Source organism: Canis lupus, chromosome 7, assembly GCF_003254725.2.
Source record: "Canis lupus dingo isolate Sandy chromosome 7, ASM325472v2, whole genome shotgun sequence".
In the NCBI taxonomy this organism is placed as follows: domain Eukaryota; kingdom Metazoa; phylum Chordata; class Mammalia; order Carnivora; family Canidae; genus Canis; species Canis lupus.
Genome location: NC_064249.1, coordinates 28,918,294 through 28,942,859, shown reverse-complemented (window position 1 = coordinate 28,942,859; position 24,566 = coordinate 28,918,294). Strand labels below are relative to the sequence as shown.

At 36.2% G+C, this 24,566-nt stretch overlaps 1 protein-coding gene across 8 annotated transcripts in view; it reads right to left on the bottom strand.

The window, feature by feature from the left end:
• The window catches only part of NME7 (NME/NM23 family member 7), a 262,510-nt gene that overhangs the window by 191,212 nt on the left and 46,732 nt on the right, over nucleotides 1-24,566 (bottom strand). For all 8 annotated transcript variants that reach the window (XR_004817624.2, XR_004817627.2, XR_004817626.2 and 5 more), the window contains exons 2-3: nucleotides 14,884-14,991; nucleotides 13,965-14,131 (exon numbers count right to left, since the gene is read on the bottom strand). Coding sequence is in view for 3 of the 8 variants with exons in the window: in XM_049112342.1 (XP_048968299.1) it covers nucleotides 13,965-14,131; nucleotides 14,884-14,991 (275 nt within the window). In the remaining 5 variants the exon portion in view is untranslated. The remainder of the gene's footprint in view (nucleotides 1-13,964; nucleotides 14,132-14,883; nucleotides 14,992-24,566) is intronic.

Genomic DNA, 24,566 nt, shown 5'->3' with positions numbered 1-24,566 from the left:
GCCTTTGGCCCAGGGCGCGATCCTGGAGACCCGGGATCGAATCCCACGTCGGGCTCCCGGTGCATGGAGCCTGCTTCTCCCTCTGCCTGTGTCTCTGCCTCTCTCTCTCTCTCTGTGACTATCATAAATAAATAAAAATTAAAAAAAAATAAAATAAAATATTTTTCTAAAAAACAGATGTTTAGGAGCTTTAATTAGTAAAGAATTCTAAACAGAATTTGGACAGAAGTAGCAGATTAGAAAGTAACAAGGTTTGCTTCTAAAGCTAGGTAGGCTTTAAGGTTCCTCTCTCTTATGATGTCTTTTTACTTCTTACTACAGAGAGAGTACCTTTTACATGGGAGATTTATTTCCTATGTTCAGGAGGACAGAAGAGAGTCTGAGTGTCCTCCCGCTGGCAGGTTTCTTTAGTAACTCTTATTTTAAATAATCAATACATCAAAGTGGCACATTTTTTTTGTATATGTTTTTATTGGAGTTCGATTTGCCAACATATAGCATAACACCCAGTGCTCATCCCGTCAAGTGCCCCCCTCAGTGCCCGTCACCCAGTCATTTCATCCCCACTCCCACCTCCCCTTCCACTACCCCTTGTCGTTTCCCAGAGTTAGAAGTCTCTCATGTCCTGTCACCCTGATATTTCCCACTCATTTTCTCTCATTCCCCTTTATTCCCTTTCACTATTTTTTATATTCCCCAAATGAATGAGACCATATAATGTTTGTCCTTCTCCGACGGACTTATTACTTCACTCAGCATAATACCCTCCAGTTCCATCTAAGTGGCACATTTTGAAGGCACCCTGCTCTTGGTCCCCATATTAAAAAACAGCAGTCTTTAATATTTCTGTTTCTTAGAACACATTTTAAAAAAGAGGACAAATCTTTAAAAAGTTGCATTTAATATATTATGAATTTGATTCTTGGTCTCTTTGACTTTTAACAAATGTATGCTATGCAGTGCATCACTGATTTGGAAATAATTATAAATTCTTCTTTAAACACTCAAGCATAGCACAAGGGATGCACATAGAACCAAATGTCTTCTTACCTGGCAACATATACAGATGGCGAGTATCATGCTAACTTTTAAAATCACACTTTCCTCTAAGAGGATACACGGGAGCAAAGCACTATCCCCACCATGAAGCCCCAGAATTAGTAGATTTTTGGTGATGGAGATCACCTGAACGCCCTCATTCTACTGATGTAGTAACTAGGCCCAAAGAGCTAACATGCCAAAAGTCACACAGTGGGTCAGTCACGCCTTCAGGATAGAACACTCCCCTCACAAGACATCCAGGTCTGCACTCTTTCCACACCATGAATAATGTCACACTGAGTATTATCAAAAGGGAGCATAATCACAAAACCCTCAAGGGTAATATTTGCAAATGCAAGATAAAAATCAGATCAGTTGGAGAAATTCAGTTTATAGAACATGTAAAATTATGATAAAGAACTCCTGTCATTTTCCCTTCTTTATTCCCAGGTGTTCTGACACACTAGCATTAATTCGAGGACTCCATCTAAGAAGCATAGCTGGCTTTTTTCCCCTATGAGAACAGGCATGACTGAAGATATAACAAAAATATAATTCAAATACCTTTACTTACCACTGGATGTGACTCCTGACTGGCTTTTAAAACTTTTAAATAACAAAAATTGTTCATCTCAGTTTGTTTATTACAAGCTATGCCAGACAATCCTTTCCTTTATTTTGAAGCAAATGAGTCACTGACAGTATTTTATATTGTATAGCTTCATTGAAGATGGAATTAAAACTCTTCACCTTTTAACTCTCATTATAACACATTATACTCATATTATAAACCAAATTAATCCTTAAATTGTTTATGCTAAACTCTGGAAGAAACTCTGTGAACCACAGCTCTTAAAGAAAATATAAAACACAGCAGCAGTCATCAATTTCTATGAACAAGAACCAACGTGGAAAACACAAAACTGACGAAACAATTTAAAATACAATTTCATTTTCTCTTGAAATGCTGACAGGAGGCAAAGGGCTGATTACTCTAAATAAATTTGCCTATCATGTCCTCACTGCTTAATTGTTCAATAGATAATAATTAAAATTTATTCTATACACAAAATAAGACAGGCATGAAGAATCATGTGTGTCATTTAAAAGTGAAGACAGCACACAAAGAAACAATAGGACCACAGAAATACATTCATAGCGCCACTGTTCTCTATTGCTGTATAACAAATTAGAACAGCACACCAACCTGCCAACAGGTTTAACGTGGGCCAAGTTTCTGCGCTCCTTGTTTGCTGACCTAAGTCCCTTGGCTGTAGCAGGTCTAACCTACTTTCCCAGAGATTTGCAGATCGCTGGCCTTGAAAAGTGGAGGACCAGACTTTCCCAGAAGATAAGGCCTTACCACATTTGAAAACAGCTGCCACTAATGCCAGCAAGTCTGTTCATGTTGACACAGCTAACCACTTGGACAACCTGCAGGTTCTCCATGTCACCTCTACCATTTCCTGTGCCTTCCCCTTTAAGACCCGGTGGCTTCACCGGGACAGAGAAGATGGGCTTTGAGAATTAGTCCACCATCTTTTCAGGTTGTCAGCTTCCTAAATAAAGCAACCTTTTCTTTCCCACCATCCCTTGCCTCTGAAGCATTGATTTTTGAGTGGTGAGTGGCCAAACTTGATTTGGGAACCTGTTCTCTATCCAGGAACAAAACCACCCTAAAATGTAGTGGCTCAAAACAACAATTTCTCAAGATTCTGTAGGTGACTGGGCAGTGGTTTCACTAGGGATCATTCACACAGCTGTATGTGGCTAGCAGGTCAGGTGGGACAGCAAGGCTTCTTTTTCCTCATGGGCTTTCATTCTTAGGAGGCCACAACAGGTTTCTTCATATATAGCCACATAAAGTCCAATGTGCAACCATTTATCAAGCATCCTCTTGAGACATATTTGCTGGTGTCCCTTTGGCCAATGCAAGTCACATGGTCAAGTCCAGAGTCAAAATGAGAAAGGACTAGACAAGGACATGGATACCAGGAGGTGTGATTCACTGGGGCCCCTGCTGTGAGGATCTGCCTTTTAGTGATCCTCTCACCAGGCATAGAGCATGTACTGTAGGATCAGCAGGAGATGCTCTCAAAAGAAAAGAAAAAATATAAAAATGTTATTTTACATTAGAGCTTCTTAGCAATGGAGAGTTGAGAAAACAGTTTGGCCAGCCTTTGCCAAACTCAGATAGAACACAGAATTATGAAAAATAACAGTTTTCACAGAGCCATGCAAAAAATATGTTCTCCATACACCAACAGTCTCTGGGCAAAAATTGCAGCAAATATGTCCAGGATAAAGATGCTGTATAACAAACATCCTAGACAGCCCAGTGCTATAGACTTTTTGAATGCTATCCACCTAAAGGAATAGATTTGTAAACTTTATATTAATTTATGTAAATATTTCAAAAGTTATGCATATCAGCCTTAAGCATATGAAAACCCATTCTAAAACATCAACCCAAAGCCAAATTTGTGGTTTCTTTTATGTTTTCTTTGCAAGTGTAAAGCATGTGTTTGCCCCATGGATAAAGGAAAATAGTCTCAGATAAGGCACCTGTAGTTCAGAGGAAACCGCTCTGAGCCAGAGCTTTGGATTGGTAACAATGGCAAAATTATTCAGAGCAGTTCTTCCACTGAAAACTACAAAGAGTGGATAAGATATTTTTAAAATACTTTTTAAAGCAAAAATAAATTGACTAGACACTAAACAATTATGAGTACAAAAGTGAAGGAAAAATGGAGTCTCAGAAAAATGAGAATGATAGTTGCATCTTAACCTTGCCAGCGTTGCCTTTGTCTGGCTAATCTGAACTTTAATCTGTACCACATATGGGGGAAAGGGGAACAAAACCCAACAGAGGATTCTCCCTATAATAACTTGGGACCAAAAGCGACACCCTCACGGTGAATCAGAAAGAACCACGCCTTGCATAGTCTGGCAGCATAAGGTCACATCACTTACGTAGTCTGGGAACTTCCAATTTTGCCCTTGGGTAACTATCATCCAGATTGCTAATGCCTCCAGACAAGACTCAGAAGCAAACACAATTCCACCCTAGAAGGGAACTTCATCCTATACCTCAAATAATTCATATATAAACATACAACGCACAAATATCACACACATATATACATCCACATACATCCAGTCATGCGACAATCATCACCATACAAAGATAACCACACACACATAACACACACAGTGAAAAGGACCAACATAAGGGAGAACCAGAAGACACAGAACAGAGAGAACCACAAATAGTTCAGCTATTGGAATTGTCAGATGTAGACTGTAAAATGACCATGCAAACTATGGTTAAAGGGAGGAATGGAAGGCAAGCTGCAAACATCATCAGGCAACAGAAAGTAGAAGCTATCAACAATGGATACTTAGATTTGAAAAAGAATCTATTACAATAGCTAGTGATAAAAATACAAAAATGAAAATAAGAACCAAATGGTTTGACAGAAGACTAGATGAAAATGATGAAAAAAATTTAAATAAATTCAGAATGAAGCACAGTGAACAAAATAACAAGACATAGATAACAAAGTAGTTTCAAGAATGTAAGCAAAATAAGGACACTTTCAGCTGAAAGAGTTCTCTATCAGTGGCCACACTCTAAGGGAAATTCTAATTTAAGCAAAAGTAAAATAATACCAAACAGAATGTCTAGATAAAAAATAATAATACTAAAAGCCCAAGAGTAGTGAAGTCTAATTGTTAATTGATTATATAGAACAATAATAATGAGTCATTAGGTTCAAAAAAAAAAAAAAAACAGAAAAAATATACCACAAAATTGGCATGTAATTCAACAAGGCAGAAAATTGAGCTAAACTGTTCTGGGATTCATATACTTTCAAGAAGGAAGATACTAATATTGGTAAACTCTAGGCTTTGATAAGTTAAATACACAGCTGTAGTTTCTAGGCTAAGAACTAAAAATATATAAAAAAAGAATATACACCTTTCAAACAAATATAAAATTGATTGAAACATCCTCAATTAATCCAAAATAAGTCATAAAAGGACCAAAAATAATAAGAACAAAACACACAGGAGAAAAAGCACAAAATCAGAGGGCAGAGTTAAACCCAACTATATTAGTATGTGCATTAGTGTAAGTGCTCTATAATAAAAAGACAAAGATTATAAAACTGGATCTTTTTTTTAACCATTCAAGAAGTATATCACACTGAATTAAAAAAAAATAAATATGTTATTTAGAAAAGGCACATTTAGAATAGGACACTGAAAGTTTGAAGGTAAAAAGAATGGAAAAAGGCACACCATGTAAACATTAACTAAAAGAAAGCCAGTGTAGCTATATTGCTATCAGACAAAGCAGACTTTAAGGCAAAATGCATTGCTAGAGATAAGAATGATATGATTCTTATAAGAATAATAAATGATTCAACCCACCAAGAAGATAATAACAATTTTAAATCACCTAGTAACATACCCTCAAAATTATAACATAAAAATTAACATAACTACAAGGAGAAACAGACAAATGACAAATGTAGCAGGACATTTTAATCAAAACTTGGTAACTGATAGAATAAGCTGACATATTAGCAAATATGTGAAAGATCTGAACAACATAATTCACAAACTTGACCTAATGGACACATATAAAATGACAAAAAACAACTATGGATTAAACATTCCTTCCAAACACACTAAGTTAACTGACTATGTACTAGGCTAGAAGCAAATTTCAACCAATTTGAAAGACACAAAAATCATGCGATGTGTATTTTCTAGACACAATTCAGCTAAAGTTCAATACAAAAAGGGAATAAAAAAACTTCATATGTTTAGAAATTAATAAACATATTTCTAAATAACTACTGAATTAAAGACAACTCATGAAAATTAGGAAATATTTCAAAGCAAAATTTTCAAATTTCACATTAAAAAAGTAGAATGTGGTTTTAAGCAGTATTTAGAGGGAAGTTTATACTCTTATTTGCATATATTTAAAATACTGAAAATCAATAGAACATATAATACTCAAACCAGTAACAGCAGAAAAGAGGAACAAAGAAAACTTGAAAGCAAAAAAAAAAAAAAAAAAAAAAAAAAAAAAAAAAAAAAAAAAAAAAAACTTGAAAGCAACTATCAACTTCAAATTGTATACAAAGCAAAAGTATCATTAAGGAAAGAAGGTGGAGTGCCTGGGTGGCTCTCCGCGGTTGAGCATCTGCCTTTGGTTCGGGTCATGATCCTGGGGTCCTAGGATCAAGTCCTGCATCGGGCTCCCTGCAGAGAGCCTGCTTCTCCCTCTGCCTATGTCTCTGCCTCTCTCTCTCCTTCTGCCTTCTCTCCTAGAGAAGGGGAAGGGAGGGAGGGAGGGAGGGAGGGAGGGAGGAAGGGAGAAAGGGAGGAAGGGAGGAAGAAAGAAAGAAAGAAGAAAAGAAAGAAATGAAAGGAAAGGAAAGGAAAGGAAAGGGAAGGGAAGGGAAGGGAAGGGACGGGAAGGGAAGGGAAGGGAAGGGAAGGGAGGGAAGGGAAGGAAGGAAGGAAGGAGGAAGGAGGAAGGACGGAAGGAAGGAGGAAGGAATAGGAAGAGGACGGACGAAGGAAGAAGAAGAAGAAAGGAAGAAGAAGAAAGCACGACAGACCAGAAAGAAAAGAAAGAAAAGAAAGACCGAAAGAAAGAAAGAAAGAAAGAGAAGAGAAGAACAAGAGGAGAGGAGGGAGGGAGGGAGGGAGGGAGGAGGGAGGAGGAGGAGGAAGGAAGGAAGGAAGGAAGGAAGGAAGGAAGGAAGGAAGGAAGGAAGGAAGGAAGATGGATGAAAGGGGCACCTGGGTTAGCTCAGTCAGTGAAGCATCTGCCTTCAGCTCAGGTGATGATCTCAGGGTTCCACAGGGAGCTCCCTGCTCAGTGGGGAGTCTGCTTCTCCCTCTCCTTCTGCCCCTCTTTCCCCCTCCCCACTTGTGTTCTCTGCTATCTCTCAAATAAATATTTTTTTAAAAAAAGAAAGAAGGTGAAATAAAAAAAAAAAACATACTTTAAAAAAAGGGATGGTTTACTACCAAGAAATGAAGGATAAATTCCAGAAGAAAAATGATTTCAAAAAGACAGTTTGATATTCAAGAATTGGTAACAAATGTGTAGGTAAATCCAAGCATACATCACTGGTACAAAAAAAAAAAAAAAAAGACTACTATGCAGGCAAAAACCAAATGCCCAAAAAACAATGAAACTATATAAATTGGAAGAAGGAAGATTAGAGCTAAAGTGTTTTAAAACTCTTTTAAGACTACAAAACGGTCAAGATATTACAAAATCCTGTGAAATGTAAGTTAAATACTGTATGAAAAAGCTACACAGCTAACCACTAAAGAAATAGTATAGAATTATGTAAACTCAAAACCAATAGAGAATACAGTAGTTAGAACAGCCATCCAAAAATGTTCATGTCCTAATCCGTAGAACCTATGAACATATTACCTTACATGGCAAAGAGACTTTGCAGATTTTATTAAAATTATAGGCCTTGAGATATGGAAATTACTCTGGATCATTCCTGTGGGCCCAGTCTACTCACATAAGTCCTTAAAATCAGAGACTCTTTCCTGGCTACAGAGAACCAGAGAGATGTCAGTGTGAGGTCTCAGCCTACCATGGCTAGCTTTAAGAGGAAAGAGACCACAGCCAGGGAATGTGGCTGACCTCCAGAGTCTCCCATAGAGCCCCTACAAAGGAATGCAACCTTCCCAACACCTAGATCTTAGCCTAATGAGACCTGTGTTAAACCTCTGATCTACAGCACTATAAGATAATAAGTTTCTATTGTTTAAGCAACTGTAATTTGTTATGGCTTCGACAGAAAGCTATAGAGGGAAAAAAAAACTGAACAGAGGAAAAACACCTCAACTAATAAAAAAGAAAAGCAAGAAGAAAGAAAAAATAGGAAAGCACAAAAGTAAAAATATGTACAAAAATACCAAAAACATAACATACGTAAATGTACTTGCACTAATCTTACTGATGAAAGTAAGGAGGTTTTCGACTGAATTTTTCTTTAAAAAAATGCTATATACCTACCCACATAACATAACATGACTGCAAGAAAAAAGGTGGCAAAAAAGACATTAATTAACCCAACAATTTATCAACTATTCCAAGATACCCAAGGCTGGAGGAAGCCTTGGAAAGATAGCCAAGGCTGGGGCTGAAAAGAAAATTCAACTCTAATCTATTAACTAAGAGCCCTCTGACTGAGAATTATAAATAAGAAGGCAAAATTTGACTTCATTTTAACAGAAAAAGAAATCTTAACTTCCCCCTGGGAATTTAATAATGAGAAGGCAATTTTCATGGCATTATTTGGGGTACAGTTATGCTGTTGTTGCAGCTATCATATAATCAATAGTAAGTAGTAAGTCATCTTAACCAATGAGACCATAGTTATGTGAAGATGAGCAGATTAGGGGGTGAATTTTTAGCAAGGCCTTGGTAACTGAACTATATTATTTAATGCAATTCAGTGCCTTTTAGCAGTCAAAACTCAGCTGTTCACTAGAATGATGTGTAAAATAATGGGAATTTGTACCAAGGGAGTAGTTTTCCAAGGTGAGAGCAGACTTGAACTGATATTCTGCTGGTCCTCTCCTCTGAGAAGTAGCCTTGGTCTGCTCAAAACTGTTAGGCCAACTGGCTTTAAGGAATAAAACTCCATGAAGGGGAATATGTGTGTGTATCCTTGCTCCTCATAAGTAATAAGTGACTTCTACTCCATTCCCAAGAGATGCTCCCTCTCTCCACTCTCTTCAGTTGCTCTACCCTATCTTCATCTCCATGATGTAGGCTAATTTAAGGGTTTCTGATCATATGTGGCCCTGCCCCTTTTCTCTCAGACCTGCAGGCCCTCAGGCAGGACATAATCTACAGTTGTCTTCCAGCTTCCACATGGTTAGCACAATCACCTATAGAGAAGCTTCTTTCTGGCGCTTTGTCTCTGATGCTCCATGGGCTGTGAGGCAGGCACAGACCCTGGGCATCTCTGAAGGTTTGCTCTGCAGACCCATCTCTCCCTCAGCCAGGCCCCGTGGTCAGGACTGGAGAAGGAGTAAGTTCAGGGATGGATGGGAGAAGTAGGAAGATGAAGAAAACCTCAACTACTTTCAGATGTCGGTCATCATGGACAGCCTAGATAAAACCTATACTTTATTTTGATCTTCATCTGGCTCCAATGTCAGAGCTCCATCTGTTAATGCTCTGGAGACTAATCGATCTCAAGAGATCACAAGAAATTTGTACTATGTGTATTCACATTTAAACAAAAGAACCATAAAGTAGCAATTCATTACTATCTAAAATCGTATCAACTATACTTCAATTAAAATTAATTCAATTAAAATCAATTATGCTGATACACTGACAACTAACAACCTTTATCTATTTGATGGGAGGAACTTTAAAAAGGGAATGATTTTAAATTAGCTAAAAGAGTAAATTGTATGTTAAATGCTCTTACCACAAAAAAAGTCAAATTATAAGATAATAAAGGGAGCAGGAGAAAACTTTTGGAGGTGATAGACAGACCTATATTCCTTCATTGTGATAATGGCTTGGTGGGTATATATCTATCTCCAAAGACATTAGGTTGTATGCATTAAATAGCTACAGCTTTTTAATGTCAATTATATCTCAAAAAAAGAGATTTAAAGAAAGAAGCAGATAGAAATGTGAATCAAATGTCATATGTCTATAGTCTAAGGGAACTGGAAAGCCAAGGCTGGAGCCCCTGGGTGGCTCAGTGGTTGAGCATCTGCCTTTGGCTCAGGTCATGATCCCCGGGTCCTGAGATCGAGTTCTGCATCAGGTTCCCTGCAGGGAGTCTGCTTCTCTAGTCTATGAGAGACTAGACTTCTCTAGTCTATGAGAGTCTATGTCTCTGACTCTTTCTGTGTTTCTCATGAATAAATAAATAAAATCTTTTTTTAAAAAGCAAGCAAACAAGCCAGCCAGCCAGCCAGCCAGCCAGCCAGCCTGCCGAGGCTGGTTTGAGAGCTGAATTGAATTATACTGAATTATCTGCATAGCTGCCTCAAAATTAGCTGATGGGCACGAAAGAGATCAATTTTACGTTTCCCTCCTACTATTTCTTTTTGGTGTAAAGAAAGGAGTTGAGTATGAGGAATATAACAGGGATATAATGAGCACATAAATTATCCTTGATACCATACACACTGAGAAGGAGGATGAGTTATAATTATTACATAAAGGTTATTTCTACAGGATCATGATAGACATACATGTATTTCCTCATAGGCTTGCTTACTTTTTTGGTCATTTAAATGAAACAGTACATTTTTTTAAACTCTTGAATTCTGAAGAAGTTTATTTAAATCAGCCAAATGTTTGCTGGATTTACTAGCCCACATGCAGTTAAGGAAGACTCACAAGAGAAAATGGTGAAAAAACAAACAAGAGAAAATGGTGGAACAGTTTAAGTCAATAAAAATATAACACTGCATATGTTTTCATTAATTATACTTATAAAACTCAAATATTTAAAATCTGTCTTCACATCCTTCAGTTCCTCCTCTTTTGAAATCAGTCCCATTCAATAGTATTTACCAACATATTGATTAGAAGCTTAATAGAAAGAGAATGACTTTGAGTCAAATGAAACAAGGTTTACTGGTTCCCTTGACTTTCTAGCTCTGTGACGGTGGCCAAGTTACTTAACTGTTCTATAACATAGAATTAATGATATTCACTTTAGACAAATAAAATTAATATATTGGGGTGCCTGGATGAATCAGTCAGTTAAGCATTCGACTCCTGATTTCGGCTTAGATTGTGATCTCAGGGTCATGAGGTTGGGCTCCACACTCAGCAAGGAGTCTGCTTGAGAGTCTCTCTGCCTCTGCTTCAACTCGTCTCCCCCTCCCTCCTCACTGCTTGCTTATTCACACACACTCTCTCTCTCAAAATAAAAAAATAAATAGAATTAATATACATACAAATTATAATTGCTACAGGCATTATTGTCTTATTTTGATTGGGTCATACTATCAACTTTGTCTCCCTAATTCATTTACTTTTTCTAGTTTAAATGAAAACTTAAAGTAGTCTTGAACTGAGACTCATAAAAGTGCCTATCACACGCTTGGCATACAGCATGAGCTCAAAAAAATCAAAGCTATAAAGATTGATTACTTGCAAGTAAAGGAATTATGGTAGATGTTTCCTTAATCCTATAAACTTTCACCAGCTCTCATAACAATGAGACTTCTATTTATCTAACATTCAAATTTGTTTTTCCCATTTCAGAGTTATTCTAGGAATGGCCTTTTTTTTTTTTAAGATTTTATTTTATTTATTCATGAGAGGCACAGAGAGAGAGAGAGCAGAGACACAGGCAGAGGGAGAAGCAGGTTCCATGCAGGGAGCCCAACATGGGACTCAATCCAGGGTCTCCAGGATCACACTCTGGGCTGAAGGCGGCACTAAACCACTGGGCCACTGGGGCTGCCCTGGCCTTTTTTTTTTTTAATGAGGCATTCACCACCCCTCTGATCCATCAGAGAGGTGTACTAATATCCACAATGAGCACCAAACCACCTTGAGAATTATAAAGGGCTTGTGAAAGGGCCACAAGGGGCTTGAAAGAAGTCACAGAAAGAAGATTACTATTGGAGTTACACAGATGTTATATAATCAGCTAGTTATTCTGGTGGTAGATCTCAAAAGATAGTTAAACAGATTTTTTTTTCCTATCAAATTAAATGGTATATGGAGCTTTTTATATAGATAGGCTTACCTTCCACTGTGTTCCCTACTTTTAATTTTACAATAATTACTCCACAATGTAAAGAATCTCCTAAAACAATACAATATGTATGGCAAAGAAACTGAAGCCAACAAAGATGACAAAAGAACTGAAATTTCAATTTAAATGCAGTCATTCTAGCCTCAAAAGGTTGCAAACTCATAAATGTAGAGATTGAAAATTAAAAAGCCACCTTAGTAATACTGAAAATTGACATTCAGAAGAAAAACATTAGTAAAAAGCAATTGTTTTCAGTATAGCCTGATTTTCAGCAGCATCTCCAACATTTTTGGTCTCTCTTCTAAATCAGAACTGAGGAAAAGTCAGGATGACAAATGCAGCTCTGACAAACAATATAGAGAGAAGACTAAGGAGATACCTCTGAAAGGCACCATGCTGCAGTTTCTCTGCATCATAGGGGAGTCCACATGCACATACAGCAGAAGGGAAGAGAGGAGCTGGGGAGGCCAGCCAAAGCTCCTCCTCCATACTATTTTCAATGAAGTAAACTCATTCATTCATTCAACAAGTCTTTGTGGGGCATTCTTTGTGAATAATTTACTGTTTGGGGCATCACAATGATGGTCTTTAGAGAAACAGTTGTGAACAAGACAGACAAGTTTCTATGTCTCACAATTATGTTACTTTTTTGTTGTTTTTGTAACACTCTTCACTTGATCAGTCACTATCAGATATATATTACATCTGTGTATAAAGCTCAAGAATAGACAACATTCATTACAATCTATACAAAAATATTTTTTATATAAAAATATCTTTGTCATCTAGATCAAAGCTCATCATTTGTAAACAGGGAGGAAAGGTTTTTAAAAGGCAAGACTAGATATTAAGTTTTAAATTGTTACTCATCGATTCACTCAGGTAACACAGGTAAGGTCCTTGTAACGTGTAAGGAGATGTGCCAGGTGCCAGAAGACATGCTAACGAATTGAGGCCAAAAGAATGCAAGCATTTTCCAGGTCCTCTCATTCTCCTATGATTAAATCCTCCCATTCTTAATTCACACTGAACTGTGGGCTTCATCCTGCCTTTCCTCTTGCCCATCAGCAAGCTACTTAACATCTCCTCCAACCCTCAATCCTCCCACCTGCAAAGTGGAGCTAATTATAATAGCTCCTTTTTTATTAGGTTGTCACAGGACTCAAATAACTCATACAGATAATTTTAACATTATGCCTGATAGAATGATAGCTAGCCATCACTGAGTGCTTACCATTATTACTATTACTCTACTTCTATTTATCTCGCATATTTCTTCCTCTTCATACTTACTGTTACCATCCTAATTCAGGCTATTTTACTAAATCAAAGTTAAAAAAAAATTTTAACCACCAAACCAGTCAAGCAGAACAATGGGCTCTTCCCACAACATGACATACAACTTTCTGCCTTTGAACCTCTGCTTACACTTATCCCTCTGACCAGCATTTCCTACTCTTGATCTAAGTGGGCAAAATCCAATTCATCTTTCAGGATCCAGCTCAAATACCTTCAGAGCCTTCCTTGCTCTTCCACAAGAAATTACTTTTTTTCTGTTTCCACTGAGATTATGGACTATTTTTCCCCCATAAGCCAGGTTTATCCAATACACCAATACTTCTTATATTCAAACATTCTCAGTTCCCAGTTAAATGCACGTATGAAGAAAGATGCAGGCTTTGGGGCACCTGGGTGGCTCAGTGGTTGAGTATCTGCCTTTGGCTCAGGTTGTGATCCCAAAGTCCTGGGATCAAGTCCCGCATCAGGCTCCTGTGGGGATCCTACTTCTCCCTCTGCCTGTGTCTCTGCCTTTATCTGTGTGTTTCTAATAGATAAATAAGTAAAATCTTAAAAAAAAAAAAAAAGATGTGGGTATATAAATTTTTTTCCTTCAGAAAAATAATCATTGCTGAAGACTATGGCATCACTTTGTTATCTGAGTGAATAGCAACTACTGAATCTACTCTTCAAAATCCTAAAAATGTTTTAACACTGAACTGGGTCACTGACTTAGAAAAGTATCTATGCTGTAAAAACACAAGATAGAAACAAGAAATTAGAATTTTGTACCTAGACATATATAACATTTTAAGGATGAAGAAAAGATTTTCTTACTTTTCTTTCCTACTGCCCAGTTGGCGAGCGGTATATTGATCCCCATAATCAATTAGCACCAGTTGTCGAGAAAAGACATTCACTTTGTTGCCTATAAATAAATCTTCCAAGTGAAGATCATCATATTTAGTTCGCTTTAAAAAGGTGCGGTGATTCTTTACATCATGCTAGAACCAAAAACAATAGCACAATAAGACAAATAATTGTCAATAGAGAATGTTAATCTTAGTATAAATTAGAAATGATTCTTAATTTTGCTTTATTAAACATAGCTTACATTGTTTTGTTTTTGCTACAAATACAAATCATAATTTCTTTTATAACCTCCGTATTTCCTAGTTGAATCCAGTAATAACATAAAAACTTATTACAAATTTAATACTTTAAAAATGAATAGAAAATCTGTTTATTGCTAAATTATTTCAGCAAATTAGTGCTTGTGAAATCCCAGAAAAATTCCAAATTTCTGCTTTCTTGCTTACACAAAATCCCAATACCAAAGAGAGCTACCTGCAAAGTGTTTGCTAATAAAGAGACACAAAGAAATAAGTGGGACTCTCTTAACCTGATCTTCTTCAATTAGACTTGTAGAGATAACAGCTTTCAATAATGGTGACATATTTAGGACCATGATCATCTTTATCTATAACCAGTTATTGACTATTGCTTAATCTAAACATGAATAATCTCACTTCAGTTTTTCAATCGAGAAATATTAATTACTACTTGACATGAAAAATAAAGGTACAACGTTATCTTCCTGTATTGTAATTATAATACCAAAAAAAGAATTCCTATTAAAAAAAAAGAAAAAATACATTTTTTTTTCAAAAGCAGCTATATAGAAGGCAATCCTATTCCTCTCCCTATCCCACCTTTACTCCCTTTGCTAACTTTTAAGGAAAAAAAGGTTATTTACCATTTCAACAGATCCATCCCCTGGGTAAAATAAAAGCTCGTAACGTCGAAAAAGTGAAGCATTTGGATCATACCACTCTGCAATGAAAACGAACCTTTCACCATGATTCTGCAAAGAAAGAAGAATTTTAACATTAACATTTAAAATATAAGCACTCTAGTATAAATCATATAAGTTGAAAGCAAGACCTAACCAAATATTTCTAACAAATAAATCTGTTGCTACTTATTATTCTTTCAACAATACATTACTTATCAACATACCCTCAGAAATATTTTCTTCTCATTTCTCATTAAATATCCTTAGATATCTCAGAGATGACTTATGAACTGCTTAATACTTCACAACATCCAATCACCCGGAGTAAATCAACAGTTTTTAGAACATGGCTGCCTGATTTGTCTACTACAATAATTCAGCCTTCTGAAAGCAAATTTACATACATACAGACAATAAACTGTATGAGAAAAGAATTCTGAAAAGCTAGTCCTCAATTCTATGAAGTTTTAACTTTCCTAAATTTAAGAATCCAGCAGTATTAGAATACTGTCATCATTAAAGTTGATATAAATATTATAGTAAACATCCTTTCTCTCCTTAGTAATTTCACATGATAGTATCTTTTTATAGAAATTGTAGGAGAATGTTAGTCTAAGTCCACCAAGAAGCAGACACCATGACAGGATTAAACTTGCAAGAATTCTATTCCTATAGAAGAAAAGGGGGAGGGATCCAGACAGTAAGACAAATCTGACCCGAAGGAAGGAGAGAAAGGAGCCTTCATCCTGGATTGCTGCACAATCTAAGGAAGGTTCAGCAAGACCAGCAGGCAGCTCTAGAGCCAGCGAGCCCTCAAGAGTTCCCTGACTTCCAGGAACCAGACTGCTTTAGCCTCCCCCTGCTCCTTTCAGGCACTGGCTAGGAGCAGTCATTGGGAAGCTTGCCTTAAGTGCAAAAGCAGCAGAGGATTTCAGAACACAATAGCTGGAGCCCTTGGTTATTGAAGCTCCCTCTACCTGGAGGTCTGTGAGGTGCATTCCTTATGCCTATCACCCAGGATAAAATGAAAAAAATAAGTCAGAATGGCCATCTTTCCTTGATTATTCAGCAGGACTTCTAATCATATATGTTGTCAAAAATATCTTAGCCCCTAAGGTCCTTCATTACAATGAGCAAATGACATGTAGAACAAACATATAAGGAAGAAAGGAATTTAGGAATTTTGTTGCTAATTCTAAATTTAGCACCCGATTCTCTAGTTAGGGTATATGGATAGGTTCCTTTTATGTCAATAATTCACTTATAAATTCTAATGGTAGGATTTGTATGCCTAGTTATCTTTATTATTATACTCATAAACTGTACTGTGGATAGTTTCAACATACTATTTTATTTTTCTCACAGTCATCCAAAAGGACACATTTAAATAATGCTTATTATTCAAGAGAAAATTAAGGTGAAATAAGAGACATACTATGACATTTGTGAAGGCTTTTCTTCACACATTTTTTTTCACATTCTTACAAATACAGTTTTTGAAGGTTTAGGCTTCACCATGCATTCTAGTATTATAGCCTGTTTTTAATAAAAAATTGAAATATTAGTAGCTTATCAAATTTTTTGCTATCTATATTAAAATATTCATTCAAAGACAGCATTGAAATATTTCCTTCACTAAAATAAATAAAAGTATAAAATGGAGGAAAGGTTGATACATCTAATTGAAGGTAAAAGAGTTTGATAGTGAAGCAAATGAAAAACCAATGAAATTTGGCACTTCCATTTATCCAGGTAACCTAACCATGAGACTAACTAATCATGCTCCTTAACTCTGAGGCAGTTAGTAGAATTCACACAATACACAACCCAGAAAAGAAAATAAATGGAGGAACCACAGTTTCTGATTGACCAAGTAACTTAGAGCAAACTAAGGCAAGAATAATTAAAAAATTGGGATATGAAAAAACAGTCTGAGACTGTAGCCCAACATTCTTTGTGCTGCCTTTAGCTGAGTACACGTGTTGAGTCTTAAGTCAACCTGGACAAGAGACTGAAGAGCTTAAGAAGCTGGCAGGGAAAAACTGCCAAGAGGCAGAGAAGCTAGTAGAGCTTGTGACAATGTCACAAGGATATGGAGACAAAAACTGGACCAAGGGGCTGCCAAAGCAGCCAAGGTTTGTGAGATAAAGATCCTGGAGAGAAGGACATTATAGAGAAGTGAGCTCAAACCTGTGCTTGTTCTGTGGAGCCTCACAGCATGTGGAGAAAAAAATGAGCATCCAAACCCAGTAAAGAGGAGATCTCTGATACATGCTCTAACCTTTTTGTTGTGATTCCTGGAGCATTACACTCTAGAAACATGGATACACAAAAGGGTAAGCTGACCCTTATAAAGTTTACAAGTTTTGTGTTCACTCAACACTTAGTCTTTGACCATACTGAGATGCTATTTTCCCATTCCAGCTCCCAGCATCTCCAGAAACTCAACTTCAGTAATAGACTACCCAATAAACCAAGAAAGACAACCAAGAGAAAAAAAGACAATAGAAAGAGATTCGTGAATAGCCTGCTTATTATTTGAAAAAGGCCTGAAAATAAAGGCATAAAAAATATATCAAGGTGAAGAATTTCACCAGAGAGCCAGTTCTATTTTTTTAAGTGAAGTGTAAATTCAAGAACTAAAATTAACTGTAACATAGCATCCTCTAGCAAAAAAAAAAAAAAAAAAAAAAAAAGCCTCCAAAAGGTAAAGGTGAAATAAAGACATTTCCAGATAAGCAAAAAAAGAGCAAATTTATTACAGGGTACCTGCATTAAAAGAAATGCTAAAGGCAGTTCCAAAGAAAAAAGGAAAATGACAACAGATAGTTCAAGGAGTTAAAGGAAGGCTGAAAAACAGTGGATATATGGGTTAAATCTAAACAAATAATATGCATGCAAAATAATAATAATGTCTTGTGGGATATAAAATACATAGAATTTGGATGCATGTCAAAAATATATAAAGGGTACAAAAGTTTGACCGTATTCTTCAAATTATGTGAAGCAAAGAAAATATCTCCTACATCAGTTGCTCAACCTGTTCTCAAATTCCAATGAATATTAGTGAACAAGAATCTCTCTTAAAATAGTAGATAAACAAAGCAAGGATGTTCTGTTCAGCTTTTCACCCTCTATTCTGTTAGAACGAATCTTCTCCCTCTCCTACTCTGCAGACAATGGGAAAACATTTCTCAGAATGTTTAATAAATCGGTAACATTCAAACTTTAAGAAATGAATGACAACCATTAATCATGACAATAACAACAATAATTTTTAGAATACCGACTAAGTAGCAAGCTCTTGACATGATCTCATTTCATTCTCACAACAGACAGTGTAGGTAGTATCCCTATTTCATGGACAAGGATAATAAAATTTGGAAAATTTGAACATGTCCAAGGCTACATAGCAAAGAAATAAATCAGAACTGCAACCTCAGTCCTTCAGACTCTGAGGTACATGCTTTGTCCCATTAAATAGCACTGCCTATAGAAAAACGGCACAAAAGTCACTATTAAAGATAAAAGTATCTATAAAAGTATCTGTTCAATGGGTCTAATCCAATGATGAAATGATGAATGGAGTCATTTAACTACTTCTCCATGTAAAACTAAATAATTCTAGACAGGGTCAAGGTTTGTGGCCTTTAACAATCAACTAGGAAAAGGGAAATGGATTCTTACAAAATGCAATAAGAGAATCTCTCACTCCCTGTGATATCAAATACATTTAACAAATATTGCTTTTCAATTTACATCCCAATTCCACAATCCTAAAAAAAAAAAAAAAAATCAAGTCAATGAGGTGTATCCTTCTAAGATACCATCAGTGTGTGAAATACCAAAACAAATAAAGCAGATGTTATCTAGGAAAATACAGAAATTATATTGTGTTGCCCATAAATTGTTGCTTTAAAATCATTTTTCACTGTGAGCACTAGTTATTCTAACACACTCATGAGCTCTAAAGAAAAGTAATAAAAGCAATTCCTTTTTTATGGTAAAGGAGCGGGGGGGAATTCAACAGATACCAAAGGTTACATTTTATTGGGAAAGAAATAAGAGTTGTGCTATCTTTAAAAATTCCCTCAGAACAATCACCTAATGAGATATTGAAGGGAGAGTTTATAACACTACATGGCACTCAAATAAATCTCTGACAAATAGGCATCACACACAAAAAGAGAAACTATGTCCACAAGATTTCAAAATGCCTAAGCTCTTCAATCAGACCTCTTAGATTCTAACCTAGAGTTTAACAACAGCATCTACATATAAAGAAGAAAAATCCTTCATATTCTCTTGAAAAATTAATCCATTCCTTCATTTATAACGGATTTACCTCAACAAGACTGTTTAAAACTATATAAAAATAGTAACAGAATTTCTATTTATGATGAGGAAACTAACTCTAAAACGAGGAAACTAACTCTAAAACAAGTACTGTTTCTTCTATGAGAAAAGGCCAACTATACCAAGTACAAATTGTATTCAAATGTGATTTAAATTTAACTTTCTGATTCATCTTTGCAGTAGAAACTTTTGGTCACTTCCTAGAGTCAAAGATGTCCAGAGATATAGTGGTGGTACTTCTGGTCTTGACATCAAGAGTGGTGCTTAAAATGTCCCATTCAGGCTAGCCTTCCACCTCACCACCAGATATATATATACACACCCACATCCATACACCTCCTAAAACAAAATCATCATTGAAATTACAAAAAAAAAAATTTACTTTTCAGCTAAATTGAGCAAAGTCTAGCAAAGAATATGGTTCATTAAATTAATGTGATTCATTAAAATACTGTCAAAACTGAAAACCATTTTGTTTGAACCCTTCATTTTATGGATGGAAAAACTGAGGCCTGGTATATATATATGATTTCCATAAAGTGAGGAAGCTACACTTGCTGTGACCCAGCTATCTCCACAATACCATACTTCCAGGGCCAATCCAAGAGGAGGAAGCTAACACTGAAGCAGCACAAAACAACATCTCCATTTTCTGGCCACAGATCTGACGAGAATGTCACTGACATGGTCACAGGGACAGTGAAGTTCTTAGCTTCCATTCAGACACAGGCTTATGTACAGTATTCCAAAGATCACATAAAGAGGGGCACCTGGGTGGCTCAATGGTTGAGTGTCTGCCTTTGGCTCAGGTTGTGATCCCTGGGTCCTGGGATCGAGTCCTGCAGGGAGCCTGCTTTTCCTTCTGTCTTTGTCTCTGCCTCTCTCTGTGTCTCTCATGAAAAAATAAAATCTTAAAAAAAAAAAAAATCACACAAAGAGACTTTCTTAAAGTAGCCAAATCATTTTCCTTCTGAACATTTTAAATATAATTTATACATAATAAAAGGATCCTTCACATTCAAGCATACTTTGTTCAATTTTTTTAACTAATCACTAATGCACCATCTACTTCTTTTTTTTTTTTTTGCCATGTACTTTTTTTAATATTGCAAGCAGATATCTACATGATGAGGTTCAGGGCACACTACCCTTAAAATTTGGCACCTATGTATACTGAATATTTTAAGCTGAAGGAGTTTGAGAAAACAGCAGAAGCAGGAAGGTCACTTTGACCTTCTCCCAAGCCTCTTCTCTGAAACAGGTTATAAACCCCTCATGTGGGAGGTACCTTCCCAGAAGAATGAAGCATCCTTATCTCTTAGGACATAGGAACGAGGGGGGGCGGGGGAGTCCCAACAACCAGGTCTTGCTACCTGTCCTCCAGTTCACCACATTTGGCTCGTACTTGTCAGGCTGTCCCATTCCTCCGTGACTGTCCGCTCTTCATTAAGCCTAGCTAAAAATACTCAGGTCTGTTTCTTAAGGTCCGTATTTCTTTCCTAAGGCTCCCATGTCACATAAAATTTAAATAAACCCAAACAAAAAGTGGTTCTGTTCCTACTGCAAAAGATCAGTGCTAAAACAACTTAATGAGCATGTTCGTTGCTAAGGAACTTGAGTGATGATGACCCAAATCTTTAATATTCAATTTAAAATCCTACTATAGGTAAGAAATAATTTTCCAGGACACTCAAGAATATGTCAGAAGTAGCTGCTGCTGGGGAGTACGCAGTATGTTGGAGTTGGGAGGAGCTGGAAAGGCTACTTTTTTTTTTTTTTAAAGATTTTATTTATTTATTCATGAGAGATACAGCGAGAAAGAGGCAGAGACACAGGCAGAGGGAGAAGCAGGCTCCATGCAGAAAGCCCGACTAGGACTCGATCCCAGGTCTCCAGGATCATGCCCTGGGTTGAAGGCGGCGCTAAACTGCTAAGCCACCGGGGCTGCCCGAGGCTACTCTTCAATTTACACTTTTCTTAACTATTTTACCCTGTTTGATGCTTGTATTTTTTGTTATTGTTTAATGACAAGAGGGGCAAAATTGTTTTCGAATTTTTAGTTTTCTTTATAGTTTAATTTTAAAATACACTGAAAAACAAGCTGTTTTGTTTTGTTTTTTTTTTCTCTCTTTATCTACGTAAGAGTTTTAACTATCTAAACACCCAATAAAGATATTACTGTGTCAGGAGACCTTTCTTCCTATCATATATCATCTATAATGTTTGGAATTCTTCATACTATAAAACCAAAATATGAAGACAAAGAAATAAAAAACAAAACCAACAAGCAAAGGGTACAATGTGAATGTGAAAGAAATATCCCAAGCTTCAGTATAGGCCTATTTGCACACTGAAAAGCATAAGGCAAGGCCATCACACTTTGTACATTATCAGATTACCATCCATCAATTCATTTATTCAATAAACTGAACACTTGCCATGTCCTATGTACTGCGCCAGGTACTCAGATATTTTAAATTAAAAACAAACATCACCTTGTCTTCATGGTCTTTATAATCTAGCAGCCAATGGAGAAATTTCTAGGAACTTAGAACTCCTGGCTCTGAATTTATTGTTCTACTACGTCACATTTGGCTCAGTTAAGATAAGTCATTTCATTTTTTACTTAAAATCCATCTTACATTGTTTATCTGACTACTCATCAGAATGTGCTGTACAGCACAATTTTTATTTTTATTTTCCCTTTGATGGTATGCTTTTTCAAATAAGAAAAACCTCACATTGTTTTTCCAAACTTATTTTGTTACACCTAAAAAAGGAAAATGTCATTTTAAAATGTAGCATATGAAAATTGCATCTATTCAAATGCATTCCTGTATGAGTCATTTCTCAGTTAAGTCATTTTTTAAAAATAGTTAGATTATACCATGTACATGCTAATTACGTAGATAAGTTTCTTCCATTCAATTCATTTTTAAAACATTTTCCCTTCTTTCAATTCCTCTAAAAAAAATTTTTTTTTTTTAAAGGCGAGGGGCACCTGGGTGGCTCAGTCAGTAAAGCATCTGCCTTGGGATTAGGTCATGATCCCAGGGTCCTGAGCATGGGCTCTAGAGTCCAAAAGACCTGGGCTTTGTGACTGTGGATAAGATACTCAACCTCTCTCAGGTTTCTGCATCTGTAAAACGGGAAGAAACATTCCTCCTAGGGCAGCTACAGGGATTAAATGTCTTAATGTACAAAAAGCACTTGGGATTTCTGTTGCCTAAGTCTTCACAGCACTGGCTTGTAGGGCCATCTGTGACTAACGCTGCCCTGCACACACTCATCTCCTGATTCAGGATGCCACAGCCTCAGCTGCAGCTAATCCTAGTAAACTGTTTTTTTTTTTTCAAAGACCCTGGCAGAAAAATCAATATGAAAGAAAGAAGAATTTATGAAGGACAGAAAAATAGAAACGGGACTGAAATTATGCGTTATGAAAAGAAAAGCTACCAAATGTATATAGTTATTTCTGCAATAACAAGCAACTTTTTTAGAAAGGACATACTAATAAGTCAGAGTAGGAGTACAAAATCTTGCCTTTTAGAGAGCTCAAAGTTTTCACCAATAAAAAACTGAGCAACTATTTTCTTTCTAAATTTTATAACATCATCTGTTACCCATTAATGATTAGTATTATAATTCAAACTTCTCAAAGGAGGAGTACTGAAAAAAATCATTAATTACACTAATCAACAGGAAAACACTGTTGTTGTGAATTGTAGATGTGAAAAATAAACCCTGTGTTTTGGCTTAGCACAGAAACCAAAGATATGAAAATAACAACAAAGTATTCACATTCTATAATTAATATTTAAAGTCATACTAGATATTATACGTATTGGCAACCAGTATATTCAAAAGAGCAGGTATCATACTTTAACATTTAACTACTCAAATGTGTAAAATTACCTATGTGACTAGGTTTCCAGGACCAAGCAGGAATTCAAGGAGCTTCATTTATGAACTACATTTATGGCATAGGAATAAAATCTGAGGAGCCTGCCTCCAATTCTACAAAATTTCCCAAGCAGAAATGTTCTGTATTTTATTTGAGACACAGAAATATTATAGATTAGAAAATATATACCCAAGGCTTCTCTGGTATCAAAAGTAAAGCAAAGAAAAATTTTTCAAATGAATTATCAAAATCTCTATTTAATGGCTCAATAGTGAATGAAGGCATATTTTCAAGTTTTTATTCCTGAAAGTGCTAAACCTAAGGGAAAGGCAGAAAAAAATTGAAAATCATACTTCTCTAATCATACATTAATTATAAATTCAGAAGAAACAAAATATTAACATGGATGGAAAAGTTTTCCACCTAATTCACAGGCACTGGGGTGAAAGATGAGTCCGTGCTATATACGTGCATTTGTGTGCATGGTAAGAGAAGATGAATATTTCTAAATACTACATGATAATAGTATCAAAGTATCTTTATTGCACTTGAGATGTAACTGAGTCACTTAACAGGGAAAAGTCCCTTATTCTTCCAGGGACCTTGTATTCTGGTTAGGCCTCAAGAGAGTATGGGAAAGTTAAGGTAAACTGAGCATATATTGACACAAATGCCATCACCTTTAAGTACTAAGCACATAGAATTTTAAAAAGACAAAAAAAAAAAAAGGAAAAGGAAGGAAGAAAGGAAAGAAAAGAGGAGGAAAGAAAGCAGAAGAAAGCAGGCAGTGCCTTTTTTTTTTTTTTTTTTAGGGTACCAACTAACATTAGCTTGCATGAATCAATAGGATCCACTGTTTGCATTTAATTGCTTGTACTTATGACTGGTTCAGTGTTCTCTAAACTGCTATTATTTTAATTAACCTTTACAAATATTATTTACCTCTTAGAACAGTTAGAACCAAATACTGAATTAAGCAGGTACAGAGGGAAAGTGAGATAAGCTAACAATATGTCAGCCATATTTAGAACTCGTCTCAGTTAACTCTCACCACATATCTGTTGTGGTATTTCCTCCTCCCATTTTCACCAATGAGAAAAAGGTTCAGAGTGACTAAGGTTAATTATCCAGGGATTACACAGATCAAACACCTAGTCCAGGCCAGAGTGAGGATTTAAACAAAAGTCTAATGCTAAAAATCAATACTCATTTCCAGACATCAAAAGCACTGAATCAAGAAAAACATCAAGAGTTCTGGATCAACCAAAAGAGCAACATAGATGGAAAACAATGAGAAAAGTAGTCTACAAGGTCTATCCAAGCACAGAAGCAGACAGTGCTAAGAAATTAGAGACTACTAACAATGGAAAATTAGTTGGGACTC